The sequence below is a fragment of the Dama dama genome, chromosome 24, assembly GCF_033118175.1.
Source record: "Dama dama isolate Ldn47 chromosome 24, ASM3311817v1, whole genome shotgun sequence".
Taxonomy (NCBI): domain Eukaryota; kingdom Metazoa; phylum Chordata; class Mammalia; order Artiodactyla; family Cervidae; genus Dama; species Dama dama.
In genome coordinates, this window is record NC_083704.1 from 21,066,597 (window position 1) to 21,090,348 (window position 23,752).

General features: G+C 41.9%; 1 protein-coding gene across 1 annotated transcript in view; it reads left to right on the plus strand.

Annotated features, from left to right (window-relative positions):
• The first annotated feature begins 8,981 nt into the window (after positions 1–8,981).
• ABHD5 (abhydrolase domain containing 5, lysophosphatidic acid acyltransferase) overlaps positions 8,982–23,752 on the plus strand; it is a 39,750-nt gene continuing 24,979 nt past the window's right edge. Inside the window, exon 1 of the mRNA XM_061127912.1 lies at positions 8,982–9,135. Within this exon, the coding sequence (XP_060983895.1) occupies positions 9,089–9,135 (47 nt within the window). The 5' untranslated portion in view covers positions 8,982–9,088. The remainder of the gene's footprint in view (positions 9,136–23,752) is intronic.

Sequence of the window (23,752 nt, forward strand, 5' to 3'; positions counted from 1 at the left end):
TCAACAATTTGGAGGGCAACATTTATCCTGGTTTATGAGAATGCCTATTATTTCAACATGAATTGATCAGAAAAAAACCAGCCAGAATAAAAGGTAAAAGATGTGAAACAGGGTGAGAAAAATCCTTTTCAAAAACACTGATCCTACTGAAAAGGAAAATCTAGGACTCCTCTATTGTAATTAAATGAAGTGGAAGGTGGAGAAAAGGGATACAGTGAAAATTCTCTCCCTGAATCATTCTGACGTCCTATCTTCTGAGGCCAAGAGACTGTAAACTGAGTGCTAGCCCCATCTGGCTTCTTCTTTCCTCCTGCCTCCAACTGCAATGGCATTTGAGACTGAAATTAGACCATCACCTCTATGACTTCCTTCTCTATCCAAGTTTGGATTTCCTAAGAAGTCATGCAATTATTAGAAAGACCTTAGAAGAGGAGCTGGTATAAGCATGGGATTATTTCAACAGTTGCACCTGTCTGACTTTGGATCACGTGTTTTTGGGGGAGAACTGGCCTTGCTGTACGTCTGGATGTTCATCCACACATCTGTCTTTCTGGTGTTGGAACCAGTACAAGCCGCGGTGACAGAGGAGTGGACAGCACTGCACAACTCTCACCGTGTCTCGCTTGTGATCTTTCTCTTTGTGTGTGCCTGGGCTACTCTGACCCCGCACACCTATCCTTTCCCTAGTGCTCAGCTCACTTCCTCTTTGGCAGCGGTGTGTTGTGACAGTAGACTTTCTGATTAAAATGTTCCTGTTGTGATGGATTCCTGTAACAGTGGTGTGAAGACCATCAAGTTATAACCTTTTTGCCATTCTCAGGACCTAAGCCAAATGCCGTGCTTATCAGTAAATAAGAATGAAAACGAGTGTCACAGTTTGGAATCTGCAGGAAGCAGTCTCTGAGACAGAGTTTAATGTTCAGGTGTGCCCTCAAGATCACACTGGTGGGAAGGAGGGGAGAAAGTGGGATCGGGCGGAGGGAGAAGTTTGAGCCGTGACACAAGCTTGACAGCCTTAGCCACAGAGAGTTCTGGAGCAGAAATGACCCAGCAGACCTGTTCCACTTTGGGTGCAAATGATTGGTCCTTTAATATCTCTACCTCCAGCCTTCATTAGATGCGAGTCTTCCTGAGAAGGACATGCCTTTGATGAGGTGGCCCGCTGTAGCTGATGTGCTTCCTGAAAGGACGGTAAGCTGGGAGCTGTTCCACTGAAACTCTCACAGCAGCTGGGGCAGTAAGTCCCTCCGTGAAGAGGGGTTTGGGCACCACATCTCCGTGGGTACCACTACAAATCTCTTAACCCTGAAGAATACCTATCATCATTCACACAGCAGATAGCCTTTATAAAGAGAATGACAGGCTACCTAGTACAAGTAGGTAGTATTTGCAAGTAGTTCACTTACATGTGGAATCTAAAGTGAACTTATTTACAAATCAGAAACAGACTCACAAAACAAATTTATGGTTTCTAACAGGGGAAGGGGTGCATAAGGGACAAATCAGGAGCTGGGATCAACAAAAAGAAACTACTATATATAAAAGAGATAACCAACAAGGTCTAGCTGTAGAGCACAGGGAACTATATTCAGTATCCTGTAATAAATGATATGGAAAAGAATATATATTCTGTTCACCAGAAACTAACACAACATTGTAACTATACTTCAACTTAAAAAAGAAAAAAATAGTTAAAAGAAAAAAAGAGACTACCAAGTAATACGTTAAAAACCATTGGTTAAAAAAAAAACAAACAAAACCATTGGTGATTTCAACAAGTGGTGCTGGGACAACTGGATATCCCTAGGCAATAAACGCATAAACCATTCGCCCAAACTTCTCACTTTATACAAATATTAACTCAAAATGGATCATGGACTTAAATGAAACATGACTAAACCATAAGACTTTTAGAAAAAGACAAAGGAGAAAATCTTAAAGACCATAGGTTAGGCAAATAATACTTAAACAACACCAAAAGTATAAGCCATAAAACAAATCAATACATTGGATTTCATTAAATTAAAAAAATGTTTTCTCTGCAAAAGCCCATGTGAAAAGGATAAGAAGACAAGCTGCATATAGGAGAATATATTTGCAAACCACGTATCTAACAAAGGATTGACAGCTAGAGAATATTAAAAATTCTCAAAAGTTAAGTTAAAATGGGCAAAAGATACAAATGAATAGACATTTCATTGAAAAGAGTATACATATGTGTATAAATAAGCATGTGAAAAGATGCTCAAAACCACTAGTTATCAGGAAAATGCAAATGAAAACCACAACGGGACATCATTACTGGTCTACCAGGATAACTAAAACCAAAAAAAAGAGAACACTAAATATTGGTGAGGATATGGAGAAATTATATCAATTACATTTTGCTGTTGGGAAAAGAAAGTGGTACATCTAATCTGGAAAACAGTTGGCAGTTTCTTAAAAAAAAAAAAAAGAAGAAGAAAGAAATATGCAACTATCATGTGACCAGCAATTATACTCCTGGGCATTTATTCCAGAAAAATGAAAACTTAGGTTTCCGCAAACATCTGCACACAAATGTCTATGGCAGCTTTATTTGTATAATAATAAAAAAAAAAAAGAGAGAGAGAGAGAAAACAACCCAGATGTCTTTCAACATGTGGCTGATTAAATGAACTGCGGTGCATCCAACCATGGAAAACTACTCAGCTATAAAAAGGAGTGAACTATTACATTCATTCAATGACAATTGTGAATTATCATAAGAATTGTCCAGGGAGTTATTCTGAGAGAAAAAAAGTCAACCTCAAAAGGTTACACATGGTATGATTCCATTTATATAATTGAGGGTGGGTGGGTCTGGTCTTTCTCCTACGCACATGCGTATGTTTGTGTGTGCGTAGTCACTTCAGTCATGTCCAACTCTTTGCAACCCTATGGACTGTATAGCCCGCCAGGCTCCTCTGTCCATGGGATTCTTCAGGCAAGAATACTGGAGTGGGTTGCCATGCCCTCCAACAGGGGATCTTCCTGACTCAGGGATCAAACCTGTGTCTCTTACATCTCCTGCATTGGCAGGCACGTTCTTTTGTTGTTCAGTCGCTAAGTCAGAAAATAAAAATCTGTCTTTGCAACCCCAAGGACTGCAACACATCAGGCTTCCCTGTCCTTCACTATCTCCCAGAGTTTGCTCAAACTCATGTTCATTGAGTTGATGATGCTATCCAACCAACTCATCCTCTGTTGCCCACTTCTCCTCCTGCCCTCAATCTTTCCCAGAATCAGGGTCTTTTCCAGTGAGACAGCTCTTCGCATCAGGTAGACAAAGTATTGGAGCTTTAGCATCAGTCCTTCCAATGAATATTTAGGATTGATCTGCCTTAGGATCAGCTGGTCTGATCTCCTTGCAGTCCAAGGGACTTTCAAAAGTTTTCTCCAGCACCACAATTCAAAAGCATCAATTTTTCAGGGCTCAGCCTTCTTTATGGTCCAACGCTCACATCTGTACATGACTACTGGAAAAACCACAGCTTTGACTAGACAGACTTTGGTTGACAGTGTGATATCTCTGCTTTTAACTATGCTGTCTAGGTTTGTCATAGCCTTTCCTCCAAAGGAGCAAACGTCTTTTAATTTCATGGCTGCAGTTACCATCCACAGTGATTCTGGAACCCAAGAAAATAAAAATCTGTCACTGCTTCCACTTTTCCCCCATCTTTTTGCCATGAAGTGATGGGACCGGATGCCATGAGCTTAGTTTTTTGAATGTTGAGTTTTAAGCCAGCTTTTTTCACTTTTGTCTTTCACTCTCATCAAGAGGCTTTTTAGTTTCTCTTTGCTTTCTGCATTAGAGTGGGATCATCTGCATATCTGGGGTTGTTGATATTTCTCCTGGCAATCTTGATTCCAGCTTATGACTCACTTGAAATGCCTGGCATTTCACATGATGTATTCTGCATCTAAGTTAAATAAGCAGGGTGACAATATACAGCCTTGACATACTCCTTTCCCAATTTTGAACCAGTCAGTTGTTCCATGTCCGGTTCTAACTGTTGCTTCTTGACCTGCATACAGGTTTCTCAGGAGACAGGTAAGGTGGTCTGGTATTCCCATCTCTTTGTAGTGATCCAGTCAAAGGCTTTAGTGTAGTCAATGAAGCAGATGTTTCTTCTGGAATTCCCTTGCTTTCTCTATGATCCAGTGAACGTTGGCAATTTCATCTCTGATTCCTCTGACTTTTCTAAACCCAGCTTGTGCTGCTCAGTTGATGTACTGCTAAAGCCTAGTTTGAAAGCTACTGAGCATAACCTTGCTAGCATGTGAAATAAGTGCAATTGTGCAGCAGTATAAACGTTCTTTAGCACTGCCCTTCTTAGAGACTGGAATGAAAATTGATCTTTTCCCAATCTGCTGACGTACTGAGCACAGTACTTTAACAGCATCATCACTTTTAGGATTTGAAATGGCTCAGCTGGAATTCTATAACCTCCACTAGCTTTGTAGTAATGCTTCCTAAGGCCCACTTGACTTCATACTCCAGGATGTCAGGCTCTAGGTGAGTGACCACACCATCATGGTTAATCCAGGTTATTAAGACTTTTTTGTATAGTTCTTCTGTGTATTCCTGACCTCTTTTAAATCTTTTCTGCTTCTGTTATGTCCCTCCCATTTCTGTCCTTTATTGTGCCCATCCTTTTATGAAATGTTCCCTCAATAGCTTCAATTTTCTTGAAGGGATTTCTAGTCTTTCCCATTCTATTGTTTTCCTCTACTCTTCTTTGCAGTGTTCACTTAAGAAAGCTTTCTCATCCCTCCTTGCTATTTTTTGGAACTCTGCATTCAGTTGGGTATATCTTTCTCTTTCTACCTTGCCTTTCACTTCTCTTTTCTCAGCTATTTGTACAGCCTCCTCAGATAACCACTTTGCTGTCTTCCTTTTTTTTTTTTGTCCTTTGGGATGGTTTTGGTCACCACCTCCTGTGCAAGGTTACAAACCTCTATTTATAGTTCTTCAGGTACTATACCTACCAGATCTGAAAGTGTGAAAGTAAAAGTTGCTCAGTCATGTCCAACTCTTTGTGACCCCCAGGAGCCTGCCTGGCTCCTCTGTCCATGGAATTCTCCAGGCCAGAATACTAGGGTGGGTAACCATTCCCTTCTCCAGGGGATCTTCCCAACTCAGGGATCGAACCCAGGTCTCCCACATTGCAGACAGATTCTTTACCACCTGAACCACCAGGGAAGCCCCAGATACTGGAGTGGGTAGCCCATCCCTTCTCTAGCAGATCTTCCCAACCCAGGAATCGAACTGGGGTCTCCTGCATTGCAGGCAGATTCTTTACCAGCTCAACTACCAGGGAAGCTCCTGAGCTACCAGGGAAGCCAGATCTAATCCCTTAATCTAGCCATCATTTTCACTGTATAATCACAAGGAATTTAATTTAGGTCATCCCTGAATGGCCGAGTGCTCTTCCCCACTTTCTTCAACATAAGTCTGAATTTTGCAATTCAGATTCAGAATTGCATTGCATTGCATTGCATTGCAATTGCAATTCATGATCTGAGCTACTGTCAGCTCCAGGTCTTGTTTTTGCTGACTACATAGAGCTTCTCCATCTTTGGTAGCAAAGAATGTAATCAATCTGATTTCGGTGTTGACCATCTGGTGAGGTCCATGTATAGAGTTGTCTCTAGTGTTGTTGGAAGAGAGTGTTTGTTATGACCAGTATGTTCTCTTGACAAATCTCTGGTAATCTATGCATGCTTTATTTTATACTCTAAGGCCAAACTTGCCTGCTACTCCACATATCTCCTGACTTTCTACTTTTGCATTCCAATCTTCTAAGATGAAAAGGACATCTTTTTTTGGTGTTAGTTCTAGAAGGTCTTGTAAGTTGTCATAAAACTGGTCAACTTCAGCTTCTTCAGCATTAGTGGCACAGACTTGGATTACTGTGATGTTGAATGATTTCCCTTGGAAGCAAACCAAGGTCATTCTGTTGTTTCTTATGACTGCACCCAAGTATTGCATTTCAGACTCTTGTTGACTGTGAGGGCTACTCCATTTCTTCTAAGCGATTCTTGCCCACAGCAGTAGACATAATGGTCATCTGAATTAAATTTGCATATTCCCATCCATTTTAGTTCCCTGATTCCTAAAATGTTGATGTTCACTCTTACCATCTCCAGCTTAACCACGTCCAATTTACCTTGATTCATGGACCTAACATCACAGGTTCCTATGCAATATTTTTCCTACAGCATCGGACTTTACTTTCACTACCACATATATCCACAGCTGAGCATCACTTCCGCTTTGGCCCAGCCTCCTCATTCTTTCTGGAGCTATTAGTAATTGACCATTGCTCTTCCCCAGCAGTATACTGGAACCTTCTGATCCGAGGTGGGGTGGGGCTCACATTCTGGTGTCGTATCTTTTTGCCTTTTCATACTGTTCATGGGGTTCTCGTGGCAAGAAAACTGGAATGGTTTGCCATTCCCTCCTCCAGTGGACCACATTGCATCAGAACTCTTCACTGTGACTTGTCCATCTTCGGTGGCCCTGCGTGGCATGGCTCATAGCCTCACTGAGTTATGGAAGTTCCTTCACCATGACAAGGCTATGATCCATGAAGGGCTCTACCAACATAATATCTGCTTAGTCAAAGTAACTGGTGAGAAGGTCACCAGAAAGAAGTGGATTTGGAAATAGGGCAACAGGCTGGCCTGGAACTCTGTGGGGGTGTGCTCTCGGATCCCCACCAAAGTGAAGGGAGGCAATGATGGAAAAGTTCTGGCCCAAGCAGTGACTGAGGCTGGTGTAGGAAGGGCTGTCCAGCTATAGACTGCATCAACAGATTTTGTGCCTCCCAAGAAGACACAGTCTAGGAACTCCAGGGTGGTGTAGAATTAAAAATGGAGCAGTAGGGTTCCTCCACTGCAGGCAGCATCCAGAGGCTGGGTAGATGGCTAATTCCAGCTTGGACATGTTGCCATGGTCACGGACTGCTCTGCCACCAGCAGGAGCAAGCTAAAGCCTCGGTGGAGCTACCCTCAGAGTGGGGGAAGATCATGAAATCCCACAGCCCTATGCACTGCTGTGTCAATTTCTGAACAGACTTCAGTATTGGATCAATGGTGATTTATTTAAATTTTTTTTTTTTTTTACTGTGCAGCAGCCATAGGCATCTATGAGAGTGGGCTGCAGGTCCATAAAGTCTTGTGGGTGCATACTCGCCAGTTCAACTTTCTGAAGGTGCTGCAGGAGTTGCTTTCATAGTCTTAGGTTGATACTGAACTCAGTAGCATGGGACTGGGATAGTACTCTATACAGTGGAGTCCTCAATAACCAGTCTGGGCTTTATAAAAAGAGGTGCCCTCAGTATAGATATGGTCTGATAGATGGAGATGTTAGAGGGTCAGATTCTGCAAACACACTGCAAGTCTCTAGCAACACCATGAATTCCTGAAACAGGTGGTTTTATATGTTCTACTCTTCCCTAACATATTTATGAATTGGATCAGATATAATAAAAACACTTATCAGTTATTGATATGCCCCAAAAGATAGTAAGTTGCGTTTCCCCCTTCCTCAATCACAGAGGACGCCATCCCTATCCTCAAGGAACTTCCAGTGTAGTTGGAAGAATATTCAATAACGTCCGTTAAAAAGTCACAACAACTAGACAAGGCTGAGAATCTGAGTATCAGATGAGTGCCAGAAACTCTCTGGGTTGGGCAGCTCAGAGGAGAGAGAAAGAGGCTTCAGAGAGAGAGTAGAATTAGGGAAAGAGAGCGAGGAACTGCATCTAAAATAAAGGATAATATATTACAGTGTGTGTGCGACTCATGCTAAGTTGCTTCAGTCAGGTCCAGCTCTTTGTGACCCTATGGACTGTAGCCCGCCAGGATCCTCTGCCCATGGGATTCTCCACGCAAGAATAGTGGGGTGGGTTGGCATCTCCTCCATCAGGGGATCCTCCTGACCCAGGGATCAAACCTGTGCCTCCTGGGTCTCCTGCATTGGCAGGTGGCTTCTTTACCACTAAGGCCACCTGGGAAGCCCAATATATTAGAGTAGGTTCCAGAAAGCGGGAGCCTTGTTTCAATCCATTGTTTCTTAGCGCCTAGAAGAGAGTGGTTGGATGGCATCATGGACTGAATGGACATGAGTCTGAGCAAACTTCTGGAGATAAAGAAGGACAGGGAAGCCTGGAGTGCTGCAGTCCATGGGGTCGCAAAGGCTGCGACACCACTGAGGGACTAAATAACAACAACAAAGAACAGAGTGGGCACATAGTGGGCAAATGGTAAATAGGAAAGAATGAATGGTAGGGAGTGATAGCAATACAAAAGCAGGCAGTATCTGATGGCTAAAAGACTTGAAAACAGGTCAAGAAGTTTTGATATTTACATTAGTGATGCCCCCTCAAGAACTCTTAAGTATCTAAACGCTGACCCTTCTCACCCATCCCTTGTGTACAGAGGGCAGGGATGGACGCGGGCTGCTGGTATGGGTCACTCCTGTTAACTCCAGGGTCTGGAGTAGTGCCCGGCATTATCAGTGAATATCGACTGACTAAAAGGCCAGTCGCCCTCTCCCTCTGGCCACCCACCTGCGGGAAAGGGTCGGCCGAAGGCCACTCAGCTCCTCCATCAAAGCATTTCCATTCGAGAACGCAACATTTACTGAATGCTAGCCGGGTTCTTTCTGGACAAGTCGCGCCTCAGCCCCCAAGATACTGCTAGGTAGGTACTAGTCCAGTGCCCAGCACCTGACACTCAATATCAGCGGATGATGCATTAATCAGTCATTATTGAAGCTGGTTACCACCTAACGCTGCCGGACGAGTCTCACCGGTTTCCCGCAGGTGGACGGTACCGCCTAGCGCTCACAGCAGAGCGCGTCCGACAAGATGACGCCGGCGTGGCTGGTGGGTGGGGCGGCTTGGCCCGGCACGCGCACGCGCGCTGCAGCGCCGTCCGGTCCTGCGAGTGGGCGGGCGACGCATGCGCGGGCGGCGGCCTTAAGGCGGCCGCGGCCCCAAGCATCCCAGTCGGCCTGTCAGCCGGCTAGGAGGTACTGTCAGGCCGTCGCGCGGCAGCCATGGCGGCAGAGGAGGAGGAGGTGGACTCGGCGGACCCGAGTGAGAGGTCAGTGCAGCGGGGGCTGCGTCTGGCTCGGGCGCTGCGTCTGGCTCGGGCGCGCGGGCAGTGCGAAGGACTCTAACCTGCCCAGTAGTTCGGTTGTCCCGCCCCGACGCGAATCCGCGCGGCGCGGGGAAGAGAAGCCTCTGGCCCCGCTCTGCCCTCAGCGGGCGCCCTTCGGGTCTGAATGTGACCCCGGCTGCGCCAGGAGGCCGCTTGACCCCCACGCCGACGGGTCCCGCCGGGTCGTGTGAGCGGCTCCGCCGGGCGGCCGCGGAAGTGGCTGGGCAACCAGCCCTGCTGAGGTCAGTTTTGCGGCAGAGACGGCTGCGGACCCCAGCCCTGCCCCAGCTGGACCCACGGGCGCTGAGCGGCGTCGCTGCACTTGACTCGGGTAACGGGAAACGGCCGAGTCACTGTCCGCTTCCGAGCGCGGCTTCCGACCTCAGTGAAGCGCTGCGCTCGGTGCAGCCGGGAGCGAGGGCGAAAGCGCAGTCCGCGCGGGTGTCTCCGGAGCCCGAGGAAGGGGCGGCGCTTCCTCGGGGCAGTGGAGGACCGACAGTCCAGGTTCACCCCAGAAGCCGCGGGTCGGAAGGGGCTGTCGGCGGGGAAAGGGGCTGGGGGAGTGAGTCTAAGGCTTTAGTCTTCAGAAGATGTGTAATTTACCAGATAGTTCACAGGAAGAAAGTTAACACGATTTGGATAGCAAGTTCACTCAATAATCTCTCAGAGATCTTTCTTTGCTTCCAAGTGTTCTGGCGTTACTGGAGAAATGTGTGTGTTTGCTCTTCAGAAGACACATGTGTAGAAACCTTTATGAAAGTGGGAGAAAGATGTCTAGTGGGAAGCTTTTTTAAAAAGTTACTTATTGAAGTACAAGTGATTTGCTATATTGTGTTCAGGTGTACATTAAAGTGATTCAGTGCAAAATATATATATATATATATATATATATATTCTTTTCAGATTCTTTTCCATTATAGGTTATTACAAGGTATTGAATATAGTTCACTGTGCCATATAGTAGGTTGTCGTTTATTGTTTTACTTATAGTGGTGTGTATCTGTTAATCCTAAATTCCTAATTTATTCCTCCCCCCTTTCCCTTTGGGTATTCATAAATTTGTATTCTATATTTGAGTCTGTTTCTGTTTTGTAAATAAGTTCATTTTTATCATTTTTTTTATTCCACATGTAAGGAATATCCTCTGATACCTGTCTCTCTCTGATTTTGTTCTGTTAGTATGATTCATCCATGTTGCTGCAAATGACGATTTTTCATTCCTTTTTTGAGGTCAGTGTTCCCTTATGTGTATGTGTATATATATACACACACCACATTTTCTTTATTCATTCATCTGTTGATGGACATTTAGGTTACTTTCCTGTCTTCCAGGACTTACAAATAGTGCTACTGTGAATATTGGGGTGCATATATCTTTTGAAATTAGAGTTTTCAGCTTTTCTAAATATATCCCCAGGAGTGGGATTGCTGGATCATATGGAAACTCTATGTTCTTGTTAAGGAACCTCCATGCAGTTTTCCATAGTGGCTGCACCAGTTTACATTCCCATCAACAGTTAGGAGGGTTCTAACGAGAAACTTTTTGATATACAAATATATTGTTTATTTTATTGTTTTCTAGCTGTAGTTTCATGCACTTAGCAGTAGATAAAGAGCAGTTAATTAGTGAAAAGATTACATTGCTATGAACATTATTGTCTTATTTCTCAAAGCCAGTCATTCAGATTGGAAAGTAAATAAACTTATATGCTAATCCCTGTATGTGTTTAATATTTTGACAACAGTTCTACTTCAGATGCTGGGAGAAATTTGCGTTATGAAACATAACCTAAATGACAGAGGATAATATAAGGTCCCATGATAGATGGGGTGTTTGGGAAGATGACAGAAGGGAAAAGTTGTGAAATAGTAGAAACTAGATTCTTCCCTTGACTTTTGTTTACGTGAGTCACTCACTTCACAAGTCCATTGTTTTGGTTTGTTGATTAATTTACTTGTTGAGGTAAGATGCCTAATGTTGTGTGATCACAAGTAGGAACCTGTTAGCTGTCACCATCTAGTTCATCACAACATTTTTGGGTCTGAGACTACTTTTATGGGGTCTGTTTGGCTTCCATGTTGTTGGGAGGCTTGCGAGTCCAGGGTACAACCAGGAAAGGAATTTGCCGTTTTGGGTGACAGCAGGAGGTCCTGTAGATAGAGTATAAACTATCCTTAGCAGCTGACCAGTCATAGTCCCTTGTTAGAGGTGGACCTCTTTGGTGCTCTTGGTGATACACTTGAGCAGTATCCAGTATATAAACTGCTGTGGCCTTATGAACTCTACTAAGCAAGTACCTGCTTATGCTGGGTGTTCCCTAATGTAGTCATATTAAACTTTAAGGTTGAGCCTATGTGCTAGGTATCACTATACCCATTTTTCAGGTGCAACTGCAGCTGGGACTGCAGCTGGCACTCCACCAGTGAGTAGTGGGAGTGGATTGGAGCTCCCTCGGTCTCTGGATTTAGTCTAAGGAGCTTTCCCACATCTCTGCTTGTTTCTCACTGGGATTGGGTTTACTAGGATGTTTAGTTCTTATTTCCTTTGCTTCACTGATACTTTGTTATTTAGTCCTTCATTGATACAGAGCTCACTTTAACTTTTTTAAAGTGGTTAATCAGCAGTCAAGAGCAAAGTGGATTGTGAGAAAACTGAAGTCTTTGAATCAAGTTCCTTATTCTTAAGACATTTCAGATCTAGATGGGGCAATGACATTAACAAAGGAAACAATTATAAAACGGTCATTTTAAGGCTTTTTGTTCTTCACTTGCTAAATCATGTCCAACTCTTTGCAATCCTTTTAACTGTAGCCCCCCAGGTTCCTCTGTCCATGGGATTTCCCAGGCAAGAATACTGGAGTGAGTTGCCATTTCCTTTTCCAGGGGTTCTTCCGGACTCAGGGATCAAAGCCACGTATCCTGGTTTGCAGATGGATTCTTTACCACTGAGCCACGCTGAGAAACCCCAAAGGCTTTTTGGATCATTTGATTCTTATCCTTTCCTTCCTAGTGCAGACGGGCATGCCTCAGAGCCATTTGGTTTTCAACATCTAATCCTTTTCAGTTGCAGTACAGTTGAGAAAGCAATATGTAACAAGAGTTAGATAGACTTCTGTTAATTGCTGCAAGGGTTGTCCTACAGATTGTTTAAGTATCAGTTGGGTTTAAAGGAAAGCTGTCATGGAATTGCCTAGTTGCAGAGTAGACCATAGACTAGCCAACTTGCAGTGATGATCCAGGGTTATTGCTAAATTTTCAGGAATTTTGCCAACAGTTGGCAGCTTGAAATCAGTCATGGTAGTTGTACTTACATCATGGAAATCATCAAATAGTATAAATAAGGTATTTTTCCCCCTTCATCTCCAGTGGGTTTATCCTACTGGATTTTCATTAGAGTTTGATTGTGTTTTTTTGCCTTGAAGATAAGATAGAGAAATCCACTCTCCTATCTTTTAAAAGACTTTTCAGGTCAGTGACCCCTCTCTGTTGCCATCTCCCCTTTCCAAATCCTTACCTCTTGACTTCTAAAAATCACAGAACTCCTCAGTGTTACATTCCAGTGGACTTCTATTTTTCTTAATACTTAACCTTTCTTGGGTCCTTTTTAGTGTTTGACACTAAAGATAGCTACTCCCTTTGGAGACTTTTATCAGACCTTCTACCTCTTATGACATTTTGCTTCTTGTCTTACCTGAGACCAGTAGTTAATTTTGTTTTTTACCCCCATTCACTCTCTGCGATTCTGTCTCCATCTGTGTTTTCATTGTGTTGTTTACTCACAACTGCTTGAGCTATCCTGTCTGTAGGGAGGGCTCAGAATTCCTTAGGATTAAGTCTTCTTCAGTACTCTAGTGATGTTTCTAATTGGGTATCAAATGTTTGCAACTGGTTTCTCAAATGTAACAAGTCCCAACTAGGATCTCATTTGCACCGTCGTTCCCTTGAGCTAAATCATACAAAAAGCTCAGTGCTTCCCCTTGGCTTCCTGTTTTTGTTAGGGTACTTACACATTACCCAGATAATCGTGATGCTGTGATCACTCACCTAGAGCCGGACATCCTGGAATGTGAGGTCAAGTGGGCCTTGGGAAGCATCACTACGAACACAGCTAGTGGAGGTGATGGAATTCCAGTTGAACTATTTCAAATCCTGAAAGATCATGCTGTGAAAGTGCTGCAGTCAATATGCCAGCAAATTTGGAAAACTCAGCAGTGGCCGCTGGAGCAGTGGAAAACTGGAAAGGGTCAGTTTTCATTCCAATCCCAAAGAAAGGCAATGCCAAAGAATGCTCAAACTACTGCACAGTTGCACTCATCTCACACACTAGAGAAGTAATGCTCAAAATTCTCCAAGCCAGGCTTCAGCAATACGTGAACTGTGAGCTTCCAGATGTTCAAGCTGGATTTAGAAAAAGCAGAGGAACCAGAGATCAAATTGCCAACATCTGCTGGATCATCAAAAAAGCAAGAGAGTTCCAGAAAAACATCTATTTCTGCTTTATTGACTATGCCAAAGCCTTTGACTGTGTGAATCACAACAAACTGTGGAAAATTCTGAAAGAGATAGGAATACCAGACTACCTGACCTGCCTCTTGAGAAATCTGTATGTAGGTCAGGAAGCAACAGTTAGAACTGGATGTGGAACAACAGACTGGTTCCAAATAGGAAAAGGAGTACATAAAGGTTGTATATTGTCACCCTGCTTATTTAACTTATGTGCAGAGTACCTCATGCAAAATGTCGGGCTGGATGAAGCAGAAGCTGCAATCAAGATTGCTGGGAGAAATATCAATAACCTCAGATATGCAGATGACACTACCCTTTTGGCAGAAAGTTAAGAAGAACTAAAAAGCCTCTTGATGAAAGTCAGAGAGGAGAGTGAAAAAGTTGTTTTAAAGCTCAGCATTCAGAAAACTAAGATCATGGCATCAGGCCCATTGCTTCATGGCAAATAGGTGGGGAAACAGTGGAAACAGTGGCTGACTTTATTTTTTGGGGCTGCAAAATCACTGCAGATGGTGACTGCAGCCATGAAATTAAAAGACGCTTGCTCCTTGGAAGGAAGGTTATGACCAACCTAGACAGCATGTTAAAAAGCAGAGACATTACTTTGCCTACAAAGGTCCGTCTAGTCAGAGATCTATGGCTTTTCCAGTAGTCGTGTATGGATGTGAGAGTTGGACTCTGAAGAAAACTGAGCGCTGAAGAATTGATGCTTTTGAACTGTGGTGTTGGAGAAGACTCTTTCAAGTCCCTTGGACTGCAGGGAGATCCAACCAGTCCATCCTAAAGGAGATCAGTCCTGAGTATTCAATGGAAGGACTGATGCTGAAGCTGAAACTCCAATACTTTGGCCACCTGATGTGAAGAGCTGACTCATTTGAAAAGACCCTGGTGCTGGGAAAGATTGAAGGCAGGAGGAGAAGGGGACGACAGAGGATGAGATGGTTGGATGGCATCACTGACTCAATGGACATGAGTTTGAGTAAATTCCAGGAGTTGGTGATGGACAGGGAGGCCTTGTGTGCTGTGGTCCATGGGGTTGCAAAGAGTCGGACATGACTGAGCGACTGAACTGAACTGAAGTGAACTTAGGTATTTAGGTTCTTCTGGTCCTCCAGATTAAGAGATGTGGTACTGTCTTTTCACTATCCTTCCCCACCTCTATTGATCCAAGCACAGAATCTGTTCCCACGTCCAGTAGCCTCTAAGTGCAGCATCACCTTTCCAGCCCCGTTGTCACCTGGGGGCCACTTGGTTCAGACTCTCATTACTCCCTTTTCTAAATTATTGCAGGTTTTCGGTACATGTTCAGTGCCTATGCTTTCCACATAACTTACGTTTTTTAGTTACTTTTACACCCCCAGAGGCACAGACGCCCTCAGTAGAGGGCTTCCCAGGTGGCTCCGTGGTAAAGAATCTGCCTTCCAGTGCAGAAGATGCAGGAAATGTGGGTTCAATTCCTGGATTGGGAAGATCCCCTGGAGAAGGAAATGGCAGCTCACTCCAGTATTCCAGCCTGGAAAATATCTTGGACAGAGGAGCGTGGCGGGCTACAGTCCGTGGGGTGGCAAAGAGTCAGACACTGCTGAGCGCTCAATGCAGTCAGTTGCACACACAATGTGGTGTTATTATATGTCCTCAGCCTGACTTCCAAGCCCTTTGCAGGCAGTGAGGCTGCTAACTTTGGAGTCTTATTTCCTTCCTGTGCTCTGGGCTCAAGCCAAGCTGTGTCTTTCATTGTTTCCAACACATGTTCCTTGCTTACCTCCTATTTTTCCATGACTTGGTTCAAGTTGATTTCTCTGACCCCAAACAGATGGTGATCTCCCTTCTTTTAAGATCCACGGTGTTTTCCTACACTTTCTTTATGGCACCTCCATCATGTCCTATAGTATCGTTTTTCTGTACTTGTTTTGTCAGATCATTGAAGACAAAGCTTTTGTGTTACTGAAATGTCTGGTTGAGCTCAAAGGGGCTTTATAAATAGAAAGTTTCAATAAAATTTTAAGAATTAAACATTTCAACTGTTTTAAATTTATGCTGACACAAACATTATGATAAAAAATCCTAGTACTTGATTATTTATTTTGCAGTTGATGATTTAAATTTTTTCATTCCGAAACATCAAGTACATCAATAGATACTGTTATAAGAAATTCAAAGTTTAAATTTGTCTAGGATGAGTTTGAGCAGTTAGAATCATAAACGTAAATTATATCAGAGAATTGCAAATATGGTTCTTCTCCTTGACCTTGGATGAACCAACAGGGAACCATGCTTTGCTGTTTTGCCTGTTCTCCAAAATGCCAGTTACAGACCAGCAAATGCAGATGTCATTCCTGTGACAAAGAATCTAACAAAAGATTTTAAAGTCCCATGGGTGGTACACTTAGTAAAAACAACACTGACTAATACATTTCAGAATAAAATGTGCCTCTGCATGAGTCCTTAAAGTGTATATTATTTATAATAGACATTCAGAAACATTTTATAGTTAGATTTTTGGTCTAATTCCATAGTTCTGTAATTTCTCACTCCTGATTGTGAATCATGAAATAATTGTCTGGAAAAGTGTTTTTTTTTTCCTTAAAGTTTATTCAATTTGATACCTAGGATCTTTAGTCTTTCATTTTCTTTATATAGTGGATGAACTCATTTCGAAACTAACAACAAAATGTAACTTGGATTTATTAAGCAATGTAAAATCTAAGAACTCCATGTGTAGCTTCTTAATTATGTATGTTGGATGATGATGCTATGTCTGGTTCCAGAATGGCTTTCTTACTATGTGCAAGAAGATATGAAGCAATTAGGGGAAAAGATTTCCAGCACATGGAAAAAGTTATAAGTTAGGAAAATAACCTTAAAAATTGTACAAAAATATTTTTAAATAAAAAAAAATGAAGAACAATAGTTACAGGTTAAAAAGTTAAAAGAATGCTAGTTAATGTGTTGAAATATTAATATATTCAAGAGCCTATGTTGTCATTGATCTCATGGTTATGATAATTTGCTTCCCTAGTATCATTTATTTAAAATAAAATGGCATGTTAATAAATTATGACTTGTGTGAGACATACTCTTTTTTTTTTCTTCTTCTTCTTCTTTTCCTGAGTAGGATTTAAGAAGTCTTTTCTCAGGAAAAAAAGGTCTTTATTTGCCCAAGGGTTATCATTTTCAGTCTGGAAGTTTTCAGTCATTCACTGGTTAAGGAATTATTTCAGAGGAATACATGTATTCATAACTCTAGTCAGTTTGGATATTTATATTAAAAATGAAAACCTCATCATTTCTCTAAATGAGGTAGATAGAATGCTTGCTTAGAGTAGTTTATAGAAAGCAGTAATAAACATAGTTTTTCTTTCTTGATAGTACCAGTCAGTATAGGCCATTTTAAACAAGCCTGTAATATAATGAAATTCTCTTTACTTGTAACCTAATTAGAAATGTTATTTAAGTAGCCAAAACTATGTGGAAACTGACCAGACTTCTGTATGTTTTCTTCAGAATACTTTGAAACCTCTTTCACTGTTTCACAATATTTACAGTTTGTGCAATTCAGATTTAGTAATACTATGGATAGTCAAATGCCTTAGACAAGAAAACAGGAATTACTAGGAAATTTAAATGTTGATAGCCTAGGATACAAGTACAATGTTAATGCTATTTTATAAAAAAGAGAGAGAGTACATAGAAAATTCAGGGGGAAAGTTTCAGTTTTCTTTGTAGAACTAGGGATACCTAAAATCAGATTCTTGGGTTAACAAACTGTTAATATGCTAAGTACATCTTATTTGGCGTTCCTTAGAGTTGCCACCTTTGGTATAGTGTTTTAAAGCTTTTACTCAGAAGTCTGCTCACTGAAAGTATTGTTTACATGTTACACGTTGCAAAGCAAGTTTATTTAATATTTTGTTTAGATGCTTTAGGGCTTGGGTCCTCAGCCTTCCTAGTGAGGTTGGTTCTCAATGGATAAGACAGTGTATGATAAAATCATCTTGATGCCATAGATAGATAGAGTCCCTATTGTGAATGCCTTATCTTTATATTATAGCTGACACTTTTCATCTCTTCTGATGTCAGGGCCTCAGCAACGTATGATGGTGTTTCCTATTCATCTGCTTATTAGAGAAGTTAATTTTTGCTTTTCTGTGTATTTCCCAAAGTTCTGAGGAGGCAGTCCTGCATCTTGTTCACTGTATCATGGCCATGGTAAATTGAATTGTTCTTTTGAATTTTGTGCCCTCAGAAGTATGGCTGGACATCTGACAAACTTCAGACTGTGTGGTTAGTTCCAATCTCAGTCTTCCACAAAGTAAGCAGAGAAATGCAAAAACAACTCTGGATGGCATAGGAGATTTTGTGGAAGAGGCAAAGGGTTTCTTTGAAGATGGGGTCAATTTACCCCAAAGACAGGAAGTGAGGTTGGATGGGTGTCTTAGAGAGTTGAACCGCAGAGGTTGCCAGCTGAGTAAGGTGTGGGAACTCATGAGCAAAAGCTTATAAACTGAAGGGAGGAAAAGGCAGACCCTTGCTGGCACTCTTTAAAAATGTGCCTTTGAACCTATTATGCGCTAACACTCAATCCTGTAGAGTAACTCTAAGAAAAAAAGAAAGGCAATTTATTTAAAACATTGTCATCTAGTTAAGGCAAAAACTGATTAGACAGAAACATGAGGGCCAAGGGGAGAGAGGTATCTTTACAGTTCCATTAACAGTGAAGAGAAACTTTTACTGTATTTTGTTAAATATATTTTTTTCAGTTTAAATATACTTTAGAAAAACTCCACTTAAAAAAATTATCTACTTTGTTGAAAAAGCTGCTGTAAAAAACCTGCAGAGTTATTACTGTCCCCTCTTGTGGTTGAAGAGCCCTTGTTTTTAATGTAATGCAATAAATAGCCTTGCAAACATAAAAACATTATTTTGCCCCTTCTCTTTGAGTTAAGGCAATCACTGGGAGGCAAAATGCATAGACAAAACAATCCTATCTCTTAAAAACTGGTTTTATGATGAGTGGTGAATAGGTGAAGGTAGGCATGATTCCTATATTAACGGCTGACACATCACATTTTAAACCCTAGTGCCTTGTGCATAGTAGGCATTCAGAAACTAAAATTTTTTATATATAATTTGAATACTGAAACAAAGATTCCATTTGTGTTTCCTCTGCCCCAATGTGTTTGTGATGTGAGGGGGAACAATAGTAGATTATAGTTCATTTTACTTGTATTTGTTGTTTTTGTTGTACTGGCCTCTGATTCTCTTTGGCCAAGAACTGTGCTGTTATTGAGGGATATTTGCTGAAAAAAATTAATGAAATTGAGTTGTGAGTAACTTCCTATTGGTACTAGTTCATGTACTTGTGGCCAGACATAGATGTTGATGACCATCTTGTTAAGAACTTTTTTTAAATTTAAGCTCTGAAGAGCATGAGATTCTTATAGTTTCCTGTTAAGCTACAACTAAAAAACAATAGCTTTAGTTGCAGCTTTAGCAGGCAGTTGAATAAATTGGAAGTTTCATTGCTGAAGACTTGTTTTTCCTTTATAATTTGTCGATATTTGCAAATAAACTGATAGTAGTAATGCTTTCTGTTATCTTGATACCTTGATAATAAGTTATAGGTAGCATTTGTCAGAGATGCCTAGAGGTCTTTCCTCCTGTTAATTCAGAAGATTTGAAACCGGTAGCAGAGAATGTTAGACTGGAGCCTAATTTTAATATAGGCTATTATGGATCTTCTCTTCTATCCTTCTTTTTTATTATTGAGGCATAATTGACATATATCTTTGTATTTGTTTCAGGGGTGTAACATAATGATTTGGTATTTTTATATATTGTGAAATGATTATCACAGTCAATCTAGTTAACCATGCGTAGTTATAGAATTTTTTTCTTGTGATGACAACTTTTTTAGATTTACTCTCTTAGCAACTTTCAAATATGCAGTACAGTATCACTAACTAAAGTTGCCATGCTATACATTATATCCCCATGACTTACTTATTTTATAGCTGGAAGTTTTTACCTTTTACTCTCTTAACCCATTTTTCCCACTCTCCTCCTCTGTCAACCACCAGTTTATCTCTGAGCTTATTGTTGTTATAGTTGTTTTGAAAGATTCCACATGTAAGTGAGATCATATGAATTTGTCTTTCTCTGTCTGACTTAATTTCACTTAGCATGATACCCCCTAGGTTCACCCATGTTGTATAGATGTTAATATTTCATTCTTTTTTATGGCTGAATAATATTCCATTATGTATATGTTTTGTGTAACGTACACTCTCTGTCAGCTTGTTGATGGACACTTAGGTTTTCCCGTATCTTGGTCACTGTATTATAGATAATGCTTCAGTGAACACTGGGGTGCATGTATCTTTTCAAGTTACTTTTTTTGTCTTCAGATAAATACCCAGAAGTGGAGTTGCTGGATCCTAGGGTAGTTTTATTTTTTGAGGAAACTTCATACTATTTTCCACCAACAGTGTGCCAGGGTTCCTTTTTCTCCATATCATCTAACATTTTTTTCTTTCTTACCTTTTTGATAATAGCCATTCTAACAAGTGTGAGAGGGTATCTCACTATGGTTTTGATTTACATTTTTCCGAAGTTAGTGATCTGAGCATCTTTTCATCTGTCTGTTTGCCATCTGTATGTTGTCTTTGGCAAAAAGTGTATTCAGATCCTCTGCCCATTTTTTAACTGGACTTTTCTTTTTTTTTTTTTTTTGCTGTTGACTTGCATGCGTTCTTTATGTATTTTGGATATTAACCTCTTATCAAATTTATGATTTTCAGATGTTTTCTCCCATTTTCTGGGTTGCCTTTTCGTTCTGTTGATGGTTTGCTTTGCTGCACAGAAGCTTTTTAGTCTGATGTAGTTGCACTTGCTTATTTTTGCTTTTGTTGTGTTCTTTAAAAACTGATACCTGAGTGTTTGGCTTCCAGTCAACCTAAATCTAGGTGCTGACTGAGATCTTCCCCTTTGGGACACTGTGTTGGCACACCCTCAACTACTGGGAACTAGTAAAAATAAAATTAGCTTCTTGGACAATCACAAAGGATTGAAAGATGGCCAGGAGCTAGGGCAGGGCTGAACAATAAGATTCATCTCCTGCAACCAACCCTTTACCATTGGGAGAAGTGGTGGTTTTTCATCTAATGCATAGAAACCAACACAGAGAATCAACCAAAATGAGGAAACAAAGGAATATGTTTCAAACGAAAAAACATGATAAAACCTCAGAGGGGAAAAAACCCTACCGAAATAGAAGTGCGATGGGACTGCAGTCAGAAGCCTCCCCACTGGTCCCAGATCCGGAGGTGTCCCCTGGGCAGCAGTCACACAGATCAGGGCCCCAGAGGACTGGACGAACTCCCTTCTGGAAGATGCTGGTGAGCTATAGCAAGGCAGGGTGAGTGTAAAATGGCATCCCCCAGCCTGTGCTCCATGAACGCACCTCTCATGTGCGTTCTCTGTGGCTCATGTTCGCCACACCAGAAGCCTGCTCCTTAGGCCAGAACTCCTGGACAAGTGAACAGGCCTCTTCTGAGAAAGATGAGGGGTGGGTTTTGTCTGTGTGGTGTCCTGGGGGTGGTAATCTCCGAGAACTGTCTCTGTGATTGTTACAGCCCCATGGCACCCAGGAACACAAGCCCCTCTGCCAGAGCCAGGGGAAAGAAGGGGTGTCCTCTGGATAGCAAACCTAAAAACTGGGTTAAGACTAGGAAGCGAGTCTCTCACATGAACCCGGGGTGCTTTCAGAGGGCTGCTTCTGGGCTGGGCCCTGGTGCCCGTGAGGCTACACACAAGCCCTTTGAGAACCATTCCTTAGTGTGCCACCCCCCATGTGTGTCATGGCCTTGAGCCTTAAAACCAGGCATTTTGGGGGCTCCTCTTTCAGGTGCCAGTCTGTAAAGTCAGGGAGCCCTATGTGGGTTATGAGCTGTTTTCTCCTCAGGGAGAAGCAGCTCTGGGTTTTGTGTTACCTCCTGATTGTGGGTCGCTGTGCTGTATAGTAGGATTTACGGTGAGATTCTGTCTCAGCCTTTCCCACCTGCTTCAAAGTGGTTTCTCTCTAGGTGTGCCCCTTTTATGGAGGGCTTGCTCAGCCAGCTTTTAGGTTATTGTCAGAGGAGATTGTTCCATCTGTAGCTGTGGATTCAGTGTGTGTGTGGAGGAGATCAGAGCAGGATCTTCCATCTAGAACCGGAACCCCAGCATTCTTCTTTTCACATATTTTCTCCACAGTATAACCCACCTGCCATGAAAACCTGACCAAGTACATTTGCTTATGTTGTTGTTTAGTCGCTCAGTCATGTCCGACTCTTTTGTGGCCCCGTGGACTATAGCCCGCTAGACTCCTCTGTCCATGGGATTTCCCAGGGGAGGATACTGGAATGGGTTGCCATTTCCTGCTGCAGGGGATCTTCCTGAACCAGGGATCGAACCTGAGTCTCTTGCATCTCCTGGATTGGCAGGTGGATTCTTTACCCTCCGAGCCTCCTGGGAAGCCCAGTTTGCTTATAGTCCTGTCCTGTAATCCTCTTTGTGTAAGTGTGTTCATGTGCATACATGCACACATAGTTATGAAACTTACTATGAAGTCTTTATATCTAAAGATCAAAAGACAAGAAGAAATTTGACTAGCAGATAAAAAGGAAAAATTATATATATTTGAAAAAAAGTGTGAAGGACAATGCTTCTGATCACCTTCCTAAATTGTTCATTTTGTTGATTACCCTTTTCTTGACTGACCTTTTTGCACTGACATTTGTTTGTTTTTTGTTTTGTTTTGGGAGGTTCAGGCCTGTAACTTGCCCGCATCCTATCTTCTAATGGGAACTGGTGGTACTGGAGGTGCTCTCTGCCTACAGAAATGATCCTTATTTGCCTTCCTGCATCCACTTCTTTTATTTCTTATGACCAAGGCCTTCATTTCACACACAGTTATGAAGCACTCACATGGCCATCAGCCAGTTAGTGTTTTTGGCACTGGCAATATAAGAATGACGTTAAATGTGGGTTTAGCATTTATTATGCTCATAGTGCAATAGGGAAAATAAATACATAAGCAAGTAACCAGAGCAATAATAATAACTGTATCTGTGACAAGGGTCAGAGGAGTGACTAATGACTCTTGGCATCAGGATCAGGGATAGTACGTATCTCAGAAAAGACAAGGTATTCTGGACAGAAGGAGAGCCACAGAGGCATAAAATATTATGAAATTTGGGGAGTTACGAGGTACTGGAAAAGTACAGTGTGAAAAGATTTAAGATGAGGAGAGGGTAATCTGTGGATGGAATGTGAAGCATCTTCTGCGCGGGCCTGAGGAATATGACTTTGTTCTGTAAGTAATGACAACTCCTCAGACGTTTTAAGGAAGGTGGTCGCCTGAGAAAAGAGTTTTGAAGTCACTCAGTTCAAGTCACATCTCTATTTATGTCATTTAATTATGGATGGCATCACCGACTCGATGGACATGGGTTTGGGTGGACTCTGGGAGCTGGTGATGGACAAGGAGGCCTGACGTGCTGCGGTTCATGGGGTGGCAAACAGTCAGACATGACTGTGCAACTGAACTGAACTGAACTGAACCTACTAGCGGTATACTCTTGGGCTTGGTGCGTGACATTTCTGAACCTCAGTGTTCGCATCTGTGAAATGGGTGTAGCCCGAACTGAGAGTATCTTGGATTGTGAGTGACTTAGTCATTCAGCAAACATTATTTATTGAGCACCTGTTATACATAATGCCTAGGGAAATTTTATAGGGAAGGGAAGTGCAGTAGGATGAGCCTACAAACCCTAGAAAAATGTGGTAGATGCTGTATCAACCTATTCAGAACTTAGCATGTTTTTCTATTCAATGCCATTCTTTTCTTTTTTAAAGATTTTTTTTGTTGTTGTGAACCATTATGGAAGTCTTTATTGAATTTGTCACATTATTGCTTCTGTTTTGTGTTGTCATTTTTTTGGCCACAAGGCATGTGGGGTCTGAGCTCCCCAACCAGGGATTGCACCCACACCCCTGGCATTAGAAGGTGAAG